The following is a 21,462-nucleotide window of genomic DNA, read 5'->3' on the forward strand; positions in this document are numbered from 1 at the left end:
GTTGCTGCGTTCCCGAAAAGACGACAACCGAGTTTTCCAACCTCCGACCAGGAGAAAGGCTATGTACCCCAACTTTGCAACTGGGATCTCACACCTCGAGTGTCCTTCGAATGATATTTCCCCGGTTGCAGGTTAATAAACCTTGACTTCCCACATTCTTGAGATGCTTTTCAGTCGTATCTGGTAGGATATCCCGAAACACCTATTTTTGTGAACGCAGCGTGTGATCCGTGTCACGTGTACCCACAATCCATTGCGGCGAGGTTTGTAGGCAGAAGGTGTCATGGCTGCCGAACACTAGAATGTCGTGAAAGTCCAGTAGTCGACTTCAAACGATGTAAACTCGACACAAGTATCACTTTGTGGTCCTTTTCGAAAGTTTTCCTTATTACTGCCGAGTTGGAGCGTTTTTACGTTGAAAGGTGGATAAAATGTGCTCCAGTTGGGAAGGATCTTTTCAAGAGAAGCTTCGGGGAGCTAAAGAGGAGACCGAGCGAGAACGTCGACGACCGGACACTGTTTCCAAGCAGCTCGGGGAAGGTTGGACATTTTTTTGCTTCTGCTACATGACAATGCTTCCCAAACTTCAAAATTAGTGATTCAAAAGAAAGAACGAATAGTGGTTTGAAATTCAAATACAACTTTTTTCAGCCTTTTACAGTAAATGACTCATTTTTCACCTCCAGCAAATACTAAAAGTGCAGAAAATAAAATGAAGTTTAGCAGCATCTGGTATGAAGTAGAATCCAAACTTCTCCGGGTTGGTTTTCTTGCTTTGTCCCTACATTACCAATCATTTTGTAACATCGTGCTAGGAAAATGAAAACAACCAGGACAAAAAGAAACAAAGGGGGAAAAATATAACCAAGGAAAAAGAAATAAACAACATTTAATTTCCTTGCGCTGAGATTTTGAGTTTTTCCTTGCCCGGATGTCGGTTTCAGATCAGGGGACGGTGTCATTGTAATCCTGTGCAGTCCAACGAGATAGATTGTGATTTAGGGCCAAAGAAAGAAATGGGACTCGACACATCAACACTGGAAAACACAGGAAGGGGTATGGAAATGTTTCAAAATCTCCCCCCCAAAAAAGAGAAAATACAAAATACTTTTTTTTTTATGCCCAACACGTTTAAAGTCGACCACACATGATCCCCTAAAAATACACAGCGGCCAATCATAAGAGGGGGATCGGGCGTCTTGGAGGGGAGCCGGCTCCCTTTGTTCACTTCCAAGAGTTGGTTCATAGAGACCCTTCGTTCACAAAGGATACGAGTTGGTTGCCGTGGCTTCCACCAATGGCAACAGCGCTCGGCCCTCGTTTGCTTTTTCTTTTGGCGTATTCGTAAATACTATATTGGTAATTGCTATGTAAGCATATGCAGGGTTCGTACGAGTGCTTGAAAGCCTTGAATATGCTTGAAATTTAATGTTGTGTTTTCGAGGTCAGCGAAAAGCTTGAGTTTTGGGTGAGGTGCTTGAAAATGTTGCCATTGTTGCAATTGTTCTCTTGGCCATCTGACTCTATAGACCATGCAATAAACGAAGAAGTGGCTCAAGAGGACAACTCTATTTAGTAAACTGGCTCTTCTAATTCGGTTTACTGAGAAGAGCCGGCTCTCTTGGCTCCCAAACAGCTCCTCCGAGTTTTGTTTTTAATGATGTATTATCATTAATAATATAACATTATTCACCAAATTATTCAACAGTTAGTCATATATGTTTGCAGGGGATCCCCAAAGGACACATTAAATATAAATCAAAATATTCACAGATCTACAAAAACAAATTGTACAATACAAAACAAAATAAGCTTTTTACACGCTGAAGACAAAATCCCTGAAAATGCAAAACATGAACACATCAATTCAAAATGTTAACTTTTCAGTGCTAAAATAGACAATTTGCAATTCTTTCTTGACCGATTTAGACACATATGAAAAGCACACAAAAAAATCGCAGTCAAATAAGTGAAACAAAAAGCAAAAGATCAGCAGTTTTTATGCACAATTACCTTCTTCCTTTTTTTCTTTCGTATTGAAATCTATTATTATGCAACGCCTTCAGGCATTGTTGAAGCACAATGGCAGAATCGATGTCAGTTTATAGCAGACCCTTCACACACAAAGATCGTAGGTCGTGGATGGGAACACCCCAAAATAGCACAAAATATGTGCTAGGAGCAAGATAGCGACTTTATTTTAATCATCAAAGATGACAAAAAAAAAACTTTCCTCTGATGGCCGCTGGATTTTCTTTCCCTTTGGAGGTACTGGAGAAAAATTAAAAAATGGCTTTGGAAGTGCTTGAAAAGTGCTCGAATTTGGCCATGAAAACCATGTATGAACCCTGTTTCCATTACATTATATTTAATGTGCGGTCCCTTCCCAAGGTTTCTTCATTTTCCGCATCCTGACCTTTTTTTGAGATTTTCCTTGCCCTCTTGTAGTTTTCAGATCAGATTGATATTGCAATGGTGTTCTGCATGTCCCTTTTGTGAGTTTCACAAATAAATGCGATTTGACTTGTGTGTTGCAGACATCGGTGAAGACCATCTTCCCATTGCGTGGCAGGAATCAGCGTGTCCAGGAACTGTTTACAAGCTACTCCAAATTGTGTTGAACAGAGCAGGTTGGTCGTTTTACTTTCTGCAACCTCCTTATTTTGGAGGGGACGTCGTTGGGCGTCGCCCCAAAAAATACGCAGAGAGGAGATATGCCAAAAAGGGAAGGCTCCTTATTGCATTGCTCTTAACAACTCGTGATTGTTGCTCGCCCCCATGCCATGAAGCTCTTTAACTCTACCCGGCAGAGTAAAGGCCCACATTAAACCACACCCCCTACATTGCACATTACCGAATTTTATTGTAATATGTATTCTGTGTAGCACTATCTAGATCCTCTATATAACACGTTACAGTGGGCATTTGCACATCACATTGGGTATTTGTATATTGTATTCTTTTTGCTTTATTATTGTATTGTTCTCAGCGAAGGGATGCTGCTGGAAATGTGAATTTCCCTGCGGGGATGAAGAAAGTATCTATCTGTTGTGGAGTACCACAGGGTTCTATCCTGGGTCCAAAGTTATTTAATTTGTATTTTATCAATATTTTTCATGTTTCAAAAGTATAAAGATTAATAATATTTGCCGACGTCACTAACATTTTCTATTCCAATGATGATTATATTGATTTGATAACTTGCAATGATAGTGAAGTAATTAACCTAAAAGTATGGATGGATAAAAATAAATGATCTTTGAATCTAAATAAAACCAATGTAATATTCTTTGTTAATCGCAAGGCAAATCAAGATTTAAAATGGATGGTGCTGCAATAGAAATCAAAGTTTTTAGGGGTGGATAATGGACAATAAATGAAGCTGGAATACACACATCAGACGCATACAAACTAAAGTATCTAAAAGCATTTCAATCATTAATAAAGCCAAATTCCTTTTAAACTATCATGCATTGTATTTATGATATAGTTCTCTAGTTCTGCCATACTTAACATATTGCGCAGAAGTCTGGGGCAATCATGACAAAAGTTATCCTCCAAAAACGTGCGATTAGAACCGTACTCAGGGTAGGATATCGAGATCATACTAATAGTTATTTCCTGCAGTCCAAATGATTAAAATTGGATGATTTAATCAAAATTTTCACTGCACAACTGCTATTTGAGGTCAACAAAAACATAGTGCCGGAAAACACCCATAAATGATTCATTCGGAAAGAGGGAAATTCTAAATGAGGGGCTGTCGTGAACTCATCATCCCAAAGGTGAGAACCACCAGGAAACGTGTGTGTGTGTCTGTGTGTGGAGTCACACTTTGGAACAATTTGCAAGACGATCTGAACAAAGCCACTCTTGGCATCTCGTGGTGATTTCATTCCCAGAGGCCTAATACTTGCTGATCAGTAGTGCCTAAGCCTTTAGAATTTTTCTTACGTTTTGGCACTCGGGGACAATGCTTCTGAACAAGTTAAGGGCAATACAAGTAAATGCGACTTGTGTCTTTCAGACGTCAGCCAAGAATATCTTCCTACTGCGAAGCAGGAACCAGAGTTGCCAGCCGTTAAAATTGAGGAGGAGGAGGAAGATCTGAAGCCTTATCACATTAAGCAAGAGACAGAGGATAGGCAGCCTGTTCGCGTTAAAGATGAGGACGGTTTTCCAGTCTTGCTCGTGACCGAGGTCCGTTCAATTGTCGAAGATCAAGGTCAACCTAAAGATAAAGGTTTGCAGGAGCTTGTAAGCATCAGCTCCAGTCAACACGTGGAAACGGATGACAATGACACGCCCCGCTCTGCAAACCCTGAAAGCGACTCGCAGTTGGAAGGTGGTAACACATGTTCCCAGTGTGGGAAAACGTTTCAACGCATGTCTTATATGAAGGTGCATATGAAATTCCATGCTGGTGAGAAGCCTTTTTCTTGCTCAACTTGCGGTAAACAATTCTCCCAAAATGGACACTTGAAAACACACCAACTAACCCACACTGGCAAAAAGCCTTTTGCCTGCTCTGTTTGTGGGAAAAAATTCAGCCAGCCTGGGGAATTAAAAATACACACCAGAACCCACACCGGCGAGAAGCCTTTTTCTTGCTCAGTTTGTGGTAGAGGATTTATCGTGCGTTGGCTCCTTAAACACCACATACGAACCCACACCGGCGAGAAGCCTTTTTCCTGCTCCGTTTGCGGTAAAAGATTCACCGAAAGTGGGAGCTTAAAAATACACTCCAGAACCCACACTGGCGAGAAGCCTTTTTCTTGTTCAGTCTGCGGTCATGGATTCACTAAAAGTGGAAACTTAAAAAAACACACATTAACCCACACTGGCGAGAAGCCTTTTTCCTGCTCCGTTTGCGGTAAAAGATTCACCGAAAGTGGGAGCTTAAAAATGCACTCCAGAACCCATACTGGCGAGAAGCCATTTTTTTGTTCAGTTTGTGGAAAACGATTCGCCCAAAATGGAGGCTTAAGGTTACACACCAGAACCCACACTGGCGAGAAGCCTTTTTCCTGCTCAGTTTGCGGTAAAAGATTCACCAAAAGTGGGAACTTAAAAATACACTCCAGAACCCATACTGGCAAGAAGCCTTTTTCTTGTTCAGTTTGCGGTCAAAGATTCACCAAAAGTGGGAGCTTAAAAAAACACACATTAACCCACACTGGCAAGAAGCCTTTTTCTTGTACAGTTTCCAGTGGTCAAGTCAAGTCATTTTTATTTGTATAGCCCTTAATCACAAATAGTCTCAAAGGGCTTCACAAGTTATTACATATAAGAAGTTTAGGTTATTCATATGCTATAGAGTAGAAGTGAGTTTTAAGCTTAGACTTAAACGTGTCCACTGAGGCAGCAGATCGGATCTCAGGGGGAAGAGCATTCCATAACACCGGTGCCCGGATGGAGAACGCTCTCGAACCAGCGGAACACTTCTTGGCTCTTGGGATCACCAGGAGACCGGCGCTCTCAGAACGAAGGCTTCGAGCCGGGACATCGGGGGAAATCAGATCTGAAAGATATGAGGGGGAAAGTCCATGTATGATTTTGTATAGTAATAGGATAACCTTAAAATCGCATCTTAGGCTAACAGGGAGCCAATGCAGGTTAGCCAAAATTGGGGTGATGTGATCGTCCTTTTTCTCCTAGTTAAAAGCCTCGCTGCTGCATTTTGTACCAGCTGAAGACTCTTGAGTCTGGTCATCGGAAGACCGGAAAGTAGTGATTTACAGTAATCGAGATGGGAGGTAACAAACACGGGTATTATGATTTCCGCATCCGACTGAGAAAGTATAGGACGAATTTTAGCAATGTTACGAAGATGGAAGAAAGCAGTTCTAGTAATTTTCTTCGCAAGTCGTCTGTTTGGCCGTATTCGCCATCTGTTTAAGATTATCGAGTGACAGTTCACTAAAACGGGACAAAATCCCTGGACAGCCACCTTGTCATGCATCTATAGATTTCAGTGCTTTAGTATGTGTTGAATTAATACGGTCTTTAGCGATTTCTTCCTGTTCCTTGCTTTTGATCTTCTTAGTAAAGAAGACCATTATGTCGTGGGCAGAATGAGTGGAGCTATCTGGGATAGTCTGTTGCATTGTAAGCGATGCTACAGTGTTGAAAAGGACTTTGAGATTGTTCTTTTGTGACGCAATCACCTTAGAAAAAGGTAGGCCGATTTTGCAGAGGCAACGGCCGCTTTATACTTCAACAAACTATCACACCAGATTTGATGGATAACCTCAAGCTTGGTAGCGCGCCAGTAAAAAATTCTCACACAGTGGGGACTTAACAGAACACACTAGAACCCACACTGGCGAGAACCCTTTTTCTTGTTCAGTTTGCGGTCAAAGATTCACTACAAGTCAGAGCTTAAAAAGACACACATTAACCCACACTGGCGAGGAGCCTTTTTCTTGTTCAGTTTGCGGTCAAAGATTCACTAGAGGTCGGAGCTTAAAAAGACACACACTAACCCACACTGGCGAGAAGCCTTTTTCTTGCTCAGTTTGCGGTCAAAGATTGACCCAAAACGTACACTTGAAATTACACTCTAGAACCTACACTGGCGAGAAGCCTTTGACCTGTTGACATTGTGGTGAAAAAAAATTATCCATATTGGACACCAAAAATTACACACAAGAACCCACACTGGCGAGTTTACTTTGGCCTGCTCGGTTTGTGGTCAAGCATTTACTGAAAGTGAGAGATTAAAAACTTGACGCAGGCCGTCTATAGGAACATAACTGCCACAAAACCATTTCCCCTCACCTTTTTCCTTTTTGCCACCACATCATAAAAGCCACATTCATTCACAGGAATTGAGCAGACTCTCCAGCTGTATAATAAAGATTTGTATCCCCAAAGTCTTCATATGGATTCAAAAGATTCATGATTTGCATATGTGTCATGTTTCTTGATAGATGATCTATTTCATCTCTCATCCCCCTAAAATGTTGCCTTTTATCAATAATTATAATTCTCATAACAATAAGATGGCTGACCTAGATCCTGAGGGTTGGGGCCTGTTATCACCAGAGCCCCAAAGCTTAGTGAGCCTGTGGTTCCCTCCGTCCCTGTCGTCGGGATGAGAACAATCCCAGTGAAGTCCACTGCCAAAAGAGATAGGAATCTTTATTTCTTCATCTTTCTGGTTGGCCATGTGCTGCTTCTCACACACTCCTCCCATAAGGGACTTTTTGTTCTCCAAAGTACACAAAAAGGGTTAGTGCAACAACCTCTTTGGTGTTTTGGGCAAATATCCCATGTTGGCACGCTATGAAAACAATCCCTGATCATTGAAAAGAGTATTATCTTCAAACCGGGTTCATTGATAGGTACTGTTAACCCGTTACATCATTTCTTCCACCTTCCCCCTTGCTAACACTGAGTGCTTGTGTCAACAATGCGCTTTATTCTTTCGTTGGATTCCATTTTCTTTGTCCTCTGAATAAAACGTAGTTTAATAAAATCAAACTGCTTGCATTATTTGTGGGTTGATGTTATTTTTCTTCTGGTCCGATCAATCATTATCCATATCAACGAACTACAAAATCGATCGATTTAAGCTGAAAATACATTGTGTTTAAAGTTGCATCCTTCATGATGAATGCTGGACACAGGCTATTTCAAATGAATTTGTGTCGGAAACCGAGAGCACCGCCTACTGACTCAATTGGTTACCACTGAGATTATGAACCAAATAAATATACCGTATTTTCCGCACTATACAGGGATCAGAATTTTCCGCTGATCTGCGGATTTCCGCTGTTTTTGAACCCTAAAGGTCATTTCCGTAAATCGTCTAAATTCGATGAGAAAATATTTGGGGGAGGGGGGTGAGTTATGACACGTGACTGTTTCATCACACAACGTGGTTTAGCTAACAAAAAGATCGACTCCTACCATTGGTCGATAGGTTCGCTGATAACCAATCAGCGGAGCTTTTGTCCAGAGCATTGGCTTTCTCAAACATGGCGCTCCTTCCGGTCTTTTCAAACGGTGAAATGAGTGTTTGAAAAAGTAAATATGAAAATACGAAGAAGAGAAGACGAGGCTTTTGTCTCCGAGATTGATAAAGGAATCAAGAATAAATTGAAGTGGTCATGGCTGGAGAAGACTGTAACAGTAAACGTTAAAATCGGCGCAAAGATCGAGGAAGTTACAGAAACTTTGAGCCAGTTCATCGCAAAGTGTGATGTCCTAGGGAAAGCAAAGTGTCTATACTGTGTCGATCTGATCAATTATGGTACGCGAGGTTGTGTGGCACTGATCGATCATGCTAAAATGAACAAGCACAAAGCAAAAATAGCTTGCCGGCGATCAAATGATGCACTCGGATCCGCATTTAAAATCGGCAGTGAAACTAACAGTAACACCACCGATTCAACATTACTGGCCGTTCCGAATCCTTCCACTTCAAATAATAGCAGCAGTCAACCACTGGTTCCCCTGTGTGACAGAAAATCCCAATCTGAGGTATTTATAAATCTATTTATTTATTAAATGATTTTATCTTTTGTGTTTATACAATATTTAGAACAGGATAAACAAAATTTAAAATTTGTTATAAACATGATTAAAATAAATTATTTTGTATCATCATGATCATGTTCAATATTACAAATGATTTCAATGTCAATATATTATTTTTTTAATTTATTTATATATATATATATATATATATATATATATATATATATATATGGTTTCTGTTTTGTTGGATTTAATTCATTCTCGTGCAATTTTCACATAGCAAATAAGATAAATGCTGTTGGCTTCAGGGGGGCTTCGCCCCCCACCGGGCTCCGCCATGGACCCTGGCTATTTCAGCTGAAAATGAAAATCTCCATTCTTATCCCTGACTATAAGGCGCACCTAAAAGCCTTTATTTTTTTTTAAAAGCTGACCATGCGCCTTATATTACAGTGCGCCTTATTTATGGATTAATATTAATTCGTAAAGTCTTGCAACTAACTTGCGGGCGCCGACTAGATTTTCCCCCGAACGCCAAGTAGTCTGCGGTGTATGCTGGGATTTATTTATCGGCGTTTCATTGGCTAACCAAAGTGTCAATCATCATTTGAATAGATCACTATTGGCTAAAGTTATTCGGAGGTCAAGGGGCCGATCCTTTTTATCATTTACAGGCTGGCATTGGCTGAAGCGGCAAAACAAAGTCTGCGAATCACACGTTGGGTTGCACTACGGCATAGAGAAAACATTTATTTACTAATTTGTATTTGTAAATATTTTATTCTCCTGGATTTACTAAACTCACAGATATAAGAGGACCACGGCTGCACATTATTATGAACACAACGACTTCGGTGAGCTACTCCAGCTACATATAGTATCCCTGTATCTTGTTTCAGACTGAACTCGATGTTTCTGTGATAAGCGGTGCAGATAATGGATGGAATGGAGTGTCTATTTTAAAATTAAACTCAATTCCAAGTGTTCATTGTCATATATACAGTAAAGCTGCGAGCGAAAAAGAAAATAAGGAATGGTTGGCATTTCTTGAATCCCAAGACTTTAACATTCCGAATGATGGAACGATGCATTTGAGTGACATCGTACAGACACTGTTTCCGTATATGTCTGAGACACGTATTTGCGTCTTTGCAAGCTTTGGGAATGTTAAGGGGGTAAGAAGTTGGACTGAACTATCTGACTGTTTTGTCCACATTCCCATTGTAGCGCCTTATCATCCGGTGCGTCTTATGTATGTCAAAAGTAGGACCAAAAACAATTTTTTCGGGGTGCGCCCTATAACCCGGTGCGCCTTATAGTGTGGCAAATACGGTAATTGAAAGCCATTTGGAAATGTGTTGCTATTTTGGCCATAAAAGAGTCAGAAATCACGTTATGAGTGATGACTTTTGCCAGAACCAAAAACTTAACTCTGTGTTAAGTCAAGACAAAACAGAAAAGGGACTTGGATTTTCCTGGACCATGATGAAGTTGAGAATGGAACTGGAAATCGCCATGATCACATGGTAAGACAACATTAAACCGAAATATGAAATGTCATGAACTGAGCAAGCGTGTGGATAAGAGAGTACTAGGTTGGTCTGGACACATGGAGAGGATGGATGAGGAGCCAATGTTGAAGAGGATCTACAGAGCAGAAAAACGTAGGACAAACATAGGTGTGAGTGCTGCAGCGGGACCACAGTTTGTTGGGGAGGATGGATCCATCCTTTTTTAGCACGCCTCGATTGACCGCAGACTTCAATTTCTCCCTCCTTTCCTTGTCAGATGGAATTATGAAATATTTCCCATCGGGACTCTTCCTTTTATTAGACGTACACCCGTTTACACAGCAACTTTTCACCTTTATTCCAGTCGGACTCGATAACAACGTTTTTCCTCCCCCCAAACAAAGATGGTGGATTGTTTGGTCACGTTGTCACGGAACCAGATCAGGAGGCAGGAAGTGTGAACTCATTTGCGTGACGATCAGTTACTTTTATTTAGAAAATAAAAGTTGTCCAACACGCAGGGACCAAAGACAAAACAAAAACAGGCTTACAGGCAATCAGAAATTCAGACTAGGTAATACTCACAAAACAGGCTTAAAGGCACTAACTCAGAACAAACGGGCATGACAGGTCTTCCTCGAGTCAAACAAAACAAAACAATGGTCTCGCCACCGGCAGTCCCAAAACGAGCCCTTAAGAATCCCCCACGCAATTAAGTCAATCTGTGTCAGCCGGTGTCGAGGGCCGGGGCCAGCTGGGTGTCATGGCGACCATGCAGGACATGACACACGTGACCAAGTGCCCGGATGTCCGACTTCATCCATCCTGGCGTGCTGGAGACTGCTAACAATATACGCCTTCCTGTCTGTCATAAAATCAGAGGCTAAACTAAACCTTACCTAGTGACAGCAGGTGGCGCTGTTAGACTCGTTGTTGCAGGAATGGTAAACGGCATTTCTATAGCGCTTTTGAAGTCAATGAAGAGCTCCCGAAGCGCTTTCCAATGTGCTTCACACTTACCCATTCACACACACACACTCACATACCGATAGGGAGTCAGCCTCCAAACCTTTTGAGGATAATAAAGATGCTAAATGGTCTGCATTTCTATAGCTCCTTTCAAGTCAATGAAGAGCTCCCGAAGCGCTTTACAATGTGCTTCACACTTACCCATTCACACACACACACACTCACATACAGATAGGGAGTCAGCCTCCAAACCTTTTGACCCTAACCCGACCTTAAGCCTCCTCTGTGAAAAATCCTTATTACATTCAAAAACTGTAATTTGTATACAATTGTATAAAACCCTTTATAGCCAAATAAATAAAATATAAAATCCTTCAAATGCTAAAAAACATGGTGATGGGTTTTAAAATGAATGAGCAGAATGAATAAATACACAACGTAATACCAAAACAGGAACACAAAGTATTTCCAAATTCTAAAATTGATGCTCTGTTTCATCACCACTACCTAAAAAATTAACACGGAAGTGTCAGGGTTTCAATGTAAATCTCTTGAATTTCTGTCTCGAGGTAATTAGCTTGTTTTTAAATTACTAAATATAAAAACAATGTTTCTCATACACACACACACATAAAGTAACGTCTAAATAATGAGTGTAATTATATCTCTTGTACGGTGTTAAATTTTAACTTCTATAATGCTTTATAAAAAAGAATTTCAGAAGCATTTTTTAGTTTTTAAATATTTTAAGTTAATTTTCCGTAATATTGCTGGCGTTGACAACTACAAGTTACCCACATGAAAATCAGTTTTAAAATGAGCAGGTTGTGATTTCTTTTCAATGTACATCCATTGCGCGAAGTTGCCCTGACCAAAATGGCCGCCACGTAGGCACGCTAGTTCGCGGGTTGCTACAGAAAACTGACCAATCCAGTCCTCTGTTTGTATCTTTGTCCCACAATCCATTGCGGCGGTGTTTGGTAGGAAGAGCTGTCATGGCTGCCGCACCATCGCCTAACAAGAGAATGTCGAGAAAACTACCAAACGTCATGTAGTCGACTAAAAACGACAGAAGTATCACTTTGCGGTATTTTTCGAAGGTTTGTCCTTTTTACTCCCGAGGTGGAGCGACACCTGGTGGCGTTTTTTCGTTCAAACTTGGAGAAAATGTGCTCTAGTGGGGAAGAAGGGCCTCTCAAAGAGAAGCTTCGGGGAGTCAAAGAGGAGACCGAGCGAGAACGCCGACGACCGGACACTGTTTCCAAGCAGCTCGGGCCAGGTCCGTCATTTTCGCTTCTGCTACATCCTTGATATCAGGGGCGTTATCAGGGGGTGGCGGGTCCCTCATTCACAGACACACCCTGCCCACCCAGAGATAAGTGGATGAAGTAATGAGGGCAGTCTGGGCAGCGCATATGTCATCTCGTATATAATTGTGTAAGTCACCGGACACTTGCTTGGACTCGCCCCGGCCCCCTCAGAACACAGGGTGCGCATTAGTCCCCACGGAGGGAGCAGCCTCTCCCAGCATATTTCTTCGTAGTAGTGACAAGAATTCAGTTTTTCTTTTTTTTAGAGAAGCGACTCTTTCAGCTTGACTGACCAAAATTAGACGGCTCTTTTCGTCTCAGAAGCGTCTCTTTAGATTTTTTGTTGCTTTAATGCATGTATGACTTATTGTTACGTAACTGTATGCACAAAACAACTTAAAAGGGGGGACAATTCAGCATAAAAACACAAAATAGACAAAATGGATAAAGAGACACCATACCCTGTTCTAAAACCTACACGATGGCAAATAATGCATGGATATTGTCAACATAAAATATAGGTTAATCATATGCCAGAGAGTAGAAGTTTGTTTTAAGCTTAGATTTAAACATTTCCACTGAGGTTGCAGATCGAATCTCAAGGGGAAGCGCATTCCACTGGACCAAGGCCCCAATAGAGAACGCTCTCGGACCTGCGGATCTCTTCTTGGCTCTTGGGATACGTTGAGGGTTGTGAACTAGGGTTTGAGCCCCATATTGGGGTTCTCAACTGAATGTAGGTTTCCATAAAACAGGAAAAAAAGGTTTAGGGCTGGGGTTATAGTTTGAAACTGGGTTAGGTCAAGGATTATATGCGAGGGTTTTGGCTGCAATTTAGAATTTTTAATGATTTTAGGGTTCCGAAATAAGGTTAGGGTCTGACACTAAGATTTAGGCTCCCGTTCTTTTGATCCGTGTATTAAAAATGGCGGCGCCCTGTATGGCTGCGGCTGCATCTGCTCCCAACAGTTTCTCACATTCTGGTCAAAAACCCTAGTCTTCGACTCAGTTTTTGAGGGCGAACAAAGACAACTCTAACTGCAGATTAATATACGATCGCAGTTTTTTGCTGGATATGCGAACATCCAGAAATCCAGCGCTAATTTCCACGATCACTCTGGAGTGTTTACTTAGCCTCGGAGTACTACGCCAACAAAATCCAGCGGCCTACAAAGCAGCGAATAAAAGTGGCAAGCGGAAGCGCTGTGACCGGGGAAGAAAACGAGGTTGTCGGGCCGGGCTAACGGCTAGCTACTCCTCTTGCACTATCGGCACTATGGTAAAATACTATACGTAGCCATAATACAATACAACATTTATTTATATCTGTACATACAAGGAAACTGTGCGGGTCAGATGTATCGACATTTCGTTCTGTATACACGCGTACTAGAATGACAATAAAGTAGATCTGAATCGGAATCTGAATTTCCTCCTTCAATGGTCCTGGAGAAATTGGGAAATTGGCTTTAAAATTCCTTAAAAAGTGGTTGAATTTGGCTATGAAAACCCTGTAGTTAGGTCTGGAATAGTCCCAAGCTCGTCGCACTGATTCTTTAAAACAGGTGTCTCAACTGTATGGTCCAAAAACACAATTGTCTGTGAAATTTCCACCTCTTTCTTTCTCGCAGTTTATTTTTTCATTTCATGTCAAACCTGCTGAAGAATGTCACATTTCTGGCAAGTGGCTTCTCATGTCCACATTTTTGGCTTCATTTTCTTGCTAGTTAACGACATAAATGGTGGGGGGAGAAAGCAAAATGTTACAAATGTACCCGGTCTCCTCTATATGAACATATTTGTACTGTATACAGGAAAACTGCTGAAAGTTGTAGTGATCCTTTTGCCGTATTTTTGGTGTGTGCCATCTGGAAATGTCAGGGTTTTGTGCCTTCAGTCCTTCTCATCTCCAAACCATGGCAGCTTCACCCTATTTTCCAGCCCCTTCCACTTTTCCTCTTCGCAGGTGTTTGCAATTGGACAATCAGTCACCTTTTCTATGAATACCCCAGGCTCCCACCTCATTTTGCTGAACCATTTAGATTCCTGTAGACTTTCACTCGCCAAAACAAGCTACACCTCCCGCGACCTCTTCCGTCAATCCTTTCCACGTTCCAGTTTCTGCACTCCAAGACTTGCCATTCACTCCAACCCTCCTCTTAAGGGTATTCCAAAGTCTACTTTTCAAGATTCTCTCCTCCCCAAGAACTTCCCCAAGTATCCCTCTCAAGTTTCCCCTCCTTGTGCCAAAACTTCAACAGTCTTCTTTAAGGATATTACCAAGTAACCTATTTTCAAGATTTTCGCCACCCTAAGATCCCCTCTCAAGTTTCCCTCTCAAGATCTTCTCCTCTACTACCCAACTCCCACCCCCCTTCTCGTCAGTACAGTCTTTTGTTGTTGCTGTTTAAATAAACGTCTCTCAAGTCAGGTTTGGGACTGTCTGACACCTCGTGACAGGAAATTTTCTAATCTCGACTTAGGACACTCCAATATTTAATAGCTTCAGAGTAACCGCATACTTTTGTTTCCTCGTCCTTGAGGGAGAAGAACGAGCTTAGAAGTTTGACAGGTTCAGGCGTCCTGAGTATTCAGAATGGTACCTGGACCAGATGCATGCTATTGTAGAACCTGCTGCATCTTTTGAAATTTTGAGACAGGAAGCTTGATCTCTCTACAACTTACTCTATATTTAATGTTGAGGTTGACTGTGTATTATGCACTGAGGCCCTTGCAACACCCATTGCAACCTGGTTAAATGTCTTAATCTCTGGAGATTTTTATGTTTTTTCAGATCAAACATTGGACCAATATGTAATTTAAAAAAAAAACCTTTGTTTAAAATAGCCTCTTATTCGTGTCATGTTTTTGTTTGTTTCAATTGTGTGTTTTTTTGTCAACTTTGTCTTAAATTTGACATCAAAGGCATTCTAAAAGTCTTGAATTGAACTTGCCTTAAGCTGTAGGAACTCTGCTGTGTTCTGTGCGTCCCTTTGTGAGTTTCTGTGATTAAAGGCGTCACAAATAAATGCCATTTGACTTGTGTGTTGCAGACATGGGTGAAGAATATCTTGCTACTGCGTGGCAGGAACCAGAGTTGCCAGGAACTGTTTACAAGATACTCCGAATTGTGTTGAACAGAGCAGGTTGGTCGTTTTACTTTCTGTAACGTCCTCGACATCTCTTATTTGGCCGTCGACGTCCACCGTACTTTCCTTTAGAATAAAGTCCGGGCTTCTGTCTCGCTCGTTCTTTCAAAATACACACGGTGGAAAAAAAATAAGTATTTGAACACCCTGCTATTTTGCTACATCTTCCGCGTAGAAATCATTCAAATTTTCATCGCAGGTGCATGTCCACTGTGAGACAGATAAACTAATAAGAAAAAATCCAGAAATCACAATGCTTAATTTTCTAACAGTTTATTTGTGTGATATAGCTGAAAATAACACCTGAGAAAACGAATGATAATATTTGGTACAGTAGCTTTTTGTCTGCTATTAGCGGTCAAACGTTTCTTGTAGTCTTTCACCAGGTTTGCACACACTGCAGGAGCGATCTTGGCCCACTCCTCCACGAAGATCTTCTCGAGATCAGTCAGGTTTCTGGGCTGTCGCTGAGAAACACAGAGTTGGAGCTCCCTGAATGGTTTCAGGTCTGGAGACTGTTTGGACCATGCTAGAACCTTCATATGCTTCTTATGGAGCTACACCTTGGTTTTCCTGGCTGTGTGCTTCGGGTCGTTGTCGTGTCGGAAGACCTGCCAGACAAAAAGACAAAAAGCTCTGACTGAGGAGGGGAGGTTGTTCCCAAAAATCTCTCAATACACGGCCCCAGTCATCCTCTCTTTAATGCAGTGCACTTGTCCCGTCCCATGTGCAGAAAAACACCCCCAAAGCACCCCCATGCTTCGGAGTAAGGATTGCACTCTTCATTGTTTTTCTTCCGAACACGCTTATTAGAATTGTGACCAAAAAGTTCTATTTTGGTCTCACCTGACCACAAAATCTTCTCCCACGACTCCTCCGTATCAATGGTCATATGCAAACTGAAGACGGGCCTCGACATGTGCTGGTTTAAGCAGAGGAACCTTTCGTGCCATGCGTGAGTTCAAATCCTGACGTCTTAGTGTATTTCCTACAGTAACCTTGGAAACGGTGGTCCCAGCTCTTTTCAGGTCAACTCCTGTCGTGTAGTTCCGGGCGGATTCCTCACCTTTCTTATTTATAAAATTCATATTAATTTCAAATAATAGTTTTTTAATAATACATGTTTTAGAAACGCAGTAGGGACCCATTAAACCCCAGCAGCCAGCCAGAGACTTCCTATGGTATGAAAAAACACGGATGTCGGTTGTGTGTTTTCTAGTGTTGCCCTTGCATCATCCATTTTGGCCTGGTCAAGGAGATGACCTCACGTGTGACTCATTTTCAAGGTTTCTTCATTTTCCTCATGCTGGGATTTTTTTTCCTTGCCCTCGTGTAGGTTTCAGATCATGGGATGTTGTCTTGGTGGTCTTTGCAGCCCTCTGTGACTGTTTCTGATTAGTGCCAGACGTTTCTCTCAAATGGGAAGTGCCGATGTTGGCCATATTGACTCATTTTTGATGGCCTACAGAAAATCTAGCTCTGTAGCTATACCGGCATAGGACACACCACGAGGAAGCTTTAACAGTCATCTTTCATGAGACAACAGTTGATTTAGTTGATATGATGACATTGCCATGTTTTTTGAAAATACTTGTTTCCCGGAAAACTGAGAAAAATGGCTCCTTGCAAAACGATGCATTTCAAGCAGATGTTTCGCCTCGGTGCTTTTTTTTAATATCTTTGTTTTCGATACATAGAATATCTAAACCATACTTTCCATAAACAAAAATAATATTTGATTGCAAGAACACTAAACTTATGCATGACTTTGCAAGAATTCCCAGTCCGTGATGTCTCTGTTGACGTGATCGCATGATTCAGGTCGTCACGGTGATCGCAGGGTCCTACGATACGTTATTCCAACAAAAGGCCCTTGGTCATTTTTTTTAGAAAGACTAAAGATTTGAATCGTTAACAGTATGTACTTATATCTTTGCTTTTCTACTCACCGCCATACAAAGTAATACGGTGGATACAGGAATCAAACGCGGCTTAAGTGTCTACAAAGGAATCTGGTCAAAGCCACTCCTACCATCTCGTGATGATTTAATTCCCAGAGGCCTGACACTTACTGATCAGCAGCGCAGAAGCCTTTAGAATCTTTTTACGTTTTGGCACCTCAGAAACACTGCTTCTGAAAACGTTACGTTACGAGTTAAAGGCAGTAGAAATAAATGTGACTTGTGTCTTGCAGACGTCAGCCCAAAATATCTTCCAACTGGGCAACATGAACCAGAGTTGCCAGCCGTTAAAATTGAGGAGGAGGAGGAAGATCTGAAGCCTTATCACGTTAAGCAAGAGACAGAAGATGGGGAGCCTGTTTGCGTTAAAGAGGAGGACGATTTTCCAGGCTTGCTAGTGACCGAGGTCCGTTCAATTGTCGAAGATCAAGGTCAACCTGAAGATAACGGTAGGCGGGATCCTCGAAGCATCAGCTCCCGTCAACACGTAGAAACGGATGACGGCGACAAGTCCCACTCCGCAAACGCTGAAGATGGTAACACATGTTCCCAGTGTAAGAAAACGTTTCGAAGCAAGTATTATGTGAAGTTGCATATGAAATTCCACACTGGGGAGAAGCCTTTTGCCTGCTCAGTTTGTGGTAAAAGATTCAGCCTAAACGGACACTTAAAATCACACAAACTAACCCACACTGGCGAGAAGCCTTTTGCCTGCTCAGTTTGCGATCAAAGATTTACCTTGCGTTGGGTCTTAAAACAACACACACTAACCCACACTGGGGAGAAGCCTTTTTCTTGTTCAGTTTGTGGCAAAACATTCAAAAAGAAAGGAAGCTTGAAAATGCACACCAGAACCCACACTGGCGAGAAGCCTTTTGCCTGCTCAGTTTGCGACAGAAGATTCATTGACAGTGGGAGCTTAAAAAAACACACGAGAACCCACACTGGGGAGAAGCCTTTTTCCTGCTCATTTTGTGGTCAAAAATTCACCCAAAATGTACACTTAAAATTACACCAAGTAATCCACACTGGCGGAAACCCTTTCGCCTGCTCAATTTGTGGGAAACGGTTCACCCAGAGTGGAAGCTGTAAAAAACACGCACTAACTCACACTGGCGAGAAGCCTTTTTCCTGCTCAGTTTGTGGTAAAAAATTCACCCGAAATGAAAATTTGAAATTACACCAACAAATCCACACTGGCGAGAAGCCTTTCGCCTGCTCTATTTGTGGAAAACGATATTCTCATAATTGGCGCTTAAAAACCCACACACTAACCCACACTGGCGAGATGCCTTTTTCTTGCTCAGTTTGCAGTAAAAAATTCACCCAAAATAGACAATTGAAATTACACCAACTTGCACACACTGGCGAGAAGGCTTTTGCCTGCTCAATTTGCGGTCAAAGATTCAGCCAAAATGGACACTTGAAATTACACACAAGAACCCACACTGGCGAGAAGCCTTTTCCTTGCTCAGTTTGCGGTCAAAGATTCACCCAAAACGGACACCTGAAATTACACCAACTAACCCACACTGGCGAGAAGCCTTTCTCCTGCTCAACTTGTGGAAAACGATTCTCACAGAACGGGAGCTTAAAATCACACCAAAAAATCCACACCGGCGAGAAGCCTTTTTCCTGTTCAGTTTGCGGCAAAAAATTCACCCATAACGGAGTATTGAAATTACATCTACTAACCCACACTGGCGAGAAGCCTTTTTCTTGTTCAGTTTGTGGTAAAACATTCACTCAGAATGGAAGCTTAAAAATGCACACCAGAACCCACACTGGCGAGAAGCCTTTCGCCTGCTCAGTTTGCGGTCAAAAATTCACCCGAAACGGACACTTGAAATTACACCAACAAACCCACACTGGCGAGAAGCCTTTCGCCTGCTTAATTTGTGGTCAGACTTTTACCGTGAGTGGAAACTTAAAGACACACATTAGAACCCACACTGGCGAGAAGCCTTTTTCTTGCTCAGTTTGTGGTCAAAAATTCACCCAAAATGGACAATTGAAATCACACCAAAAAACCCACATTCATTCACAGGAAGTGAGCAGACTCTCCAGCTGTATAATAAAGAATTGAAACCCCAAAGTCTTCATATGGATTCAAAAGATTAATTATTCTCATATGAGTCATGTTTCTTGATAGATGATCTATTTCATTGTCTGTCTGCATAAAATATTGCCTGTTATCAACAATTATCATTAATAGTGAAAGCTAGAGCTATGGTTGGTGATAGGAATGAGTGGAGAGGTGACGTAAAAGGGTAGTGGGATGTTTGGGTGCATTCTAAGGGATGGGCAGGGCACCTGTATGATGCGGCAGGGTTAAACCAGTGAAAGCTGTTAAGCCCTGTTGAACAAAAGAGTGTGTTGTGTCACCCTGACCTGAGTGACACGGCCGCTTTCTTGTGTCCCGTTTCATCTGGAGGGACGAAAGCATGACCAACTTCGGCGCCGGGGTGCCTTACTTGTTTGGGCATTTGGGTCTGCCATGGTCCAAAAATGTTTGTGTGAGTTTTTTGCTATTTTTTCCCTTTTATTTTCTTTGTTATTGTATGAGTTTGTCTTGCTGTCGGTCACCCCTCCTGAGGGATATGACCAAGGTAGATAGATAGATGGATGGATAGATCATTATTATAATAATAAGATCACCAACCTAGGTCGATAGGGTTGTGGTCTGGTCTCACCAGAGCCCCAAAGCTTGGAGAGGCTGTGATTCTCTCGGTCCCTGTCGTCTTGGGATCAAGAGATCACAGTTCGAATCCCGGCTCCTCTGTGTTACATGTCGAAGTGTCCTTGGGTAAGACACTGAACCCCTAATACCCCCAATAAGCAGGTTAGCGCCTTACATGGCTGCAAGGCCGCTATTGGGAAATGTGGAGCACATTGTAAAGCGCTTTGGGAAATCAGCGCTTTTTCAATCAATATGTAAATGCAGATCATTTCATTTTTGGGGATCAGCTCGGTAGCCTAAATGGTAGGGCGCCCGCTCCGAGACTGGGAGGTTGCTGGTTCAAGCCTCGGCCGAGTCATACCTAAGACTTACAACATTGGTACTCATTGCCTCCCTGCTTGGCGCTCGGCTATGGGTTGGAATTGGGGATTTGCTCACCTAATGACTAAAATGGCTGCGCCCTGTCTGGCTGCAGCTGCATCGACTCGCTACATTTTAACTGTACGGGTCAGGTCTATCGACATTTCCTTCTTTGTGCATGGTTACAAAGAATGACAATAAAAGTAAATTATATTCCATTCTTCTAAATATCCCCGTGAAGTCCACCACCAAAAGAGATAGGAACCTTTATTTCGTCATCTTCCTCGTTGGCCATGTGCTGCTTCTCTCATAACCCTTCCACGAGGGATTTTTTTGCTCTCAAAAGTACACAGAAAGGGTTAGTGCAACAACCTCTTTGGTGTTTTGGGCAAATATCCCATGTTGGCATGCTATGAAAACAATCCCTGATCATTGAAATGAGTTTATTATCTTAAAACCGGGTTCATTGATCATTACTGTTAACATGCTGCATCATTTCTTCAGCCTTCCCCCTTGCTAACACTGAATGCTTATGTCAACAATGTGCTTTATTCTTTCGTTCGTGTTGTCATGTGAATAAAATGTAGTGTGTTAAAATCAAACGTGCATTATTTTTGGGTCGATTTTATTGTTCTTCTGGACTGAGCAATCATTATCCATATCAACAAACTACAAAATCGATCATTTAAAGCTGAAAATACTTTGTGTTTAAAGTTGCATCTTTCATCATAAATACTAGCTATTTCTTATGAATTCGTGTTGGAAACCAATAGCACTGCCTGCTGTCCGAATTGGTTCTGAACCAAATAGATATAATTTAAAGCCATTTAGAAATGTATTGTTATGTTGGCCATAAAAGAGTCAGAAATCATGTTACGAGTGATTTTTGCCAGAACCGAAACTTAACTGTGTGTCAAGACAGAAAAGGGACTTGGATTTTCCTGGGCCAAAATGAAGTTGAGACTGGAAAGGTTTCTCTTTTCTACTCACACTGAGGTTTTTGAGTTGTTCCTTGCCCGCATGCTGGTTTAAGATCAG

General features: G+C 41.8%; 2 protein-coding genes across 5 annotated transcripts; both read left to right on the top strand.

Annotated features, from left to right (window-relative positions):
- Positions 1-264: 264 nt before the first annotated feature.
- Positions 265-7,494, top strand: LOC148368500 (uncharacterized). Its single transcript, XM_088330543.1, has 3 exons — positions 265-540; positions 2,538-2,630; positions 4,028-7,494. The coding sequence occupies exons 1-3, from the start codon at positions 432-434 to the stop codon at positions 5,239-5,241; spliced, it is 1,416 nt and encodes a 471-aa protein (XP_088186669.1). The 5' UTR covers positions 265-431; the 3' UTR covers positions 5,242-7,494.
- A 4,438-nt stretch (positions 7,495-11,932) lies between these two features.
- On the top strand, positions 11,933-21,001 carry LOC148368501 (uncharacterized). Of its 4 annotated transcripts, XM_088330531.1 has the most exons (4): positions 11,940-12,064; positions 12,143-12,243; positions 15,328-15,420; positions 17,618-21,001. In XM_088330531.1, exons 3-4 carry the CDS (start codon positions 15,330-15,332, stop codon positions 19,468-19,470), a joined length of 1,944 nt encoding a protein of 647 aa, XP_088186657.1. In that variant the 5' UTR covers positions 11,940-12,064; positions 12,143-12,243; positions 15,328-15,329; the 3' UTR covers positions 19,471-21,001. The 4 variants fall into 4 exon arrangements, with proteins under 4 accessions (XP_088186654.1, XP_088186655.1, XP_088186657.1 ...); XM_088330528.1 differs by having other exon boundaries at positions 11,933-12,243; XM_088330532.1 differs by lacking the exons at positions 11,940-12,064; positions 12,143-12,243 and adding an exon at positions 12,378-12,453.
- Positions 21,002-21,462: the final 461 nt, after the last annotated feature.

This window comes from Urocampus carinirostris, chromosome 3 (genome assembly GCF_059441175.1).
Source record: "Urocampus carinirostris isolate Australia breed hairy pipefish chromosome 3, RoL_Ucar_1.0, whole genome shotgun sequence".
Lineage (NCBI taxonomy): Eukaryota > Metazoa > Chordata > Actinopteri > Syngnathiformes > Syngnathidae > Urocampus > Urocampus carinirostris.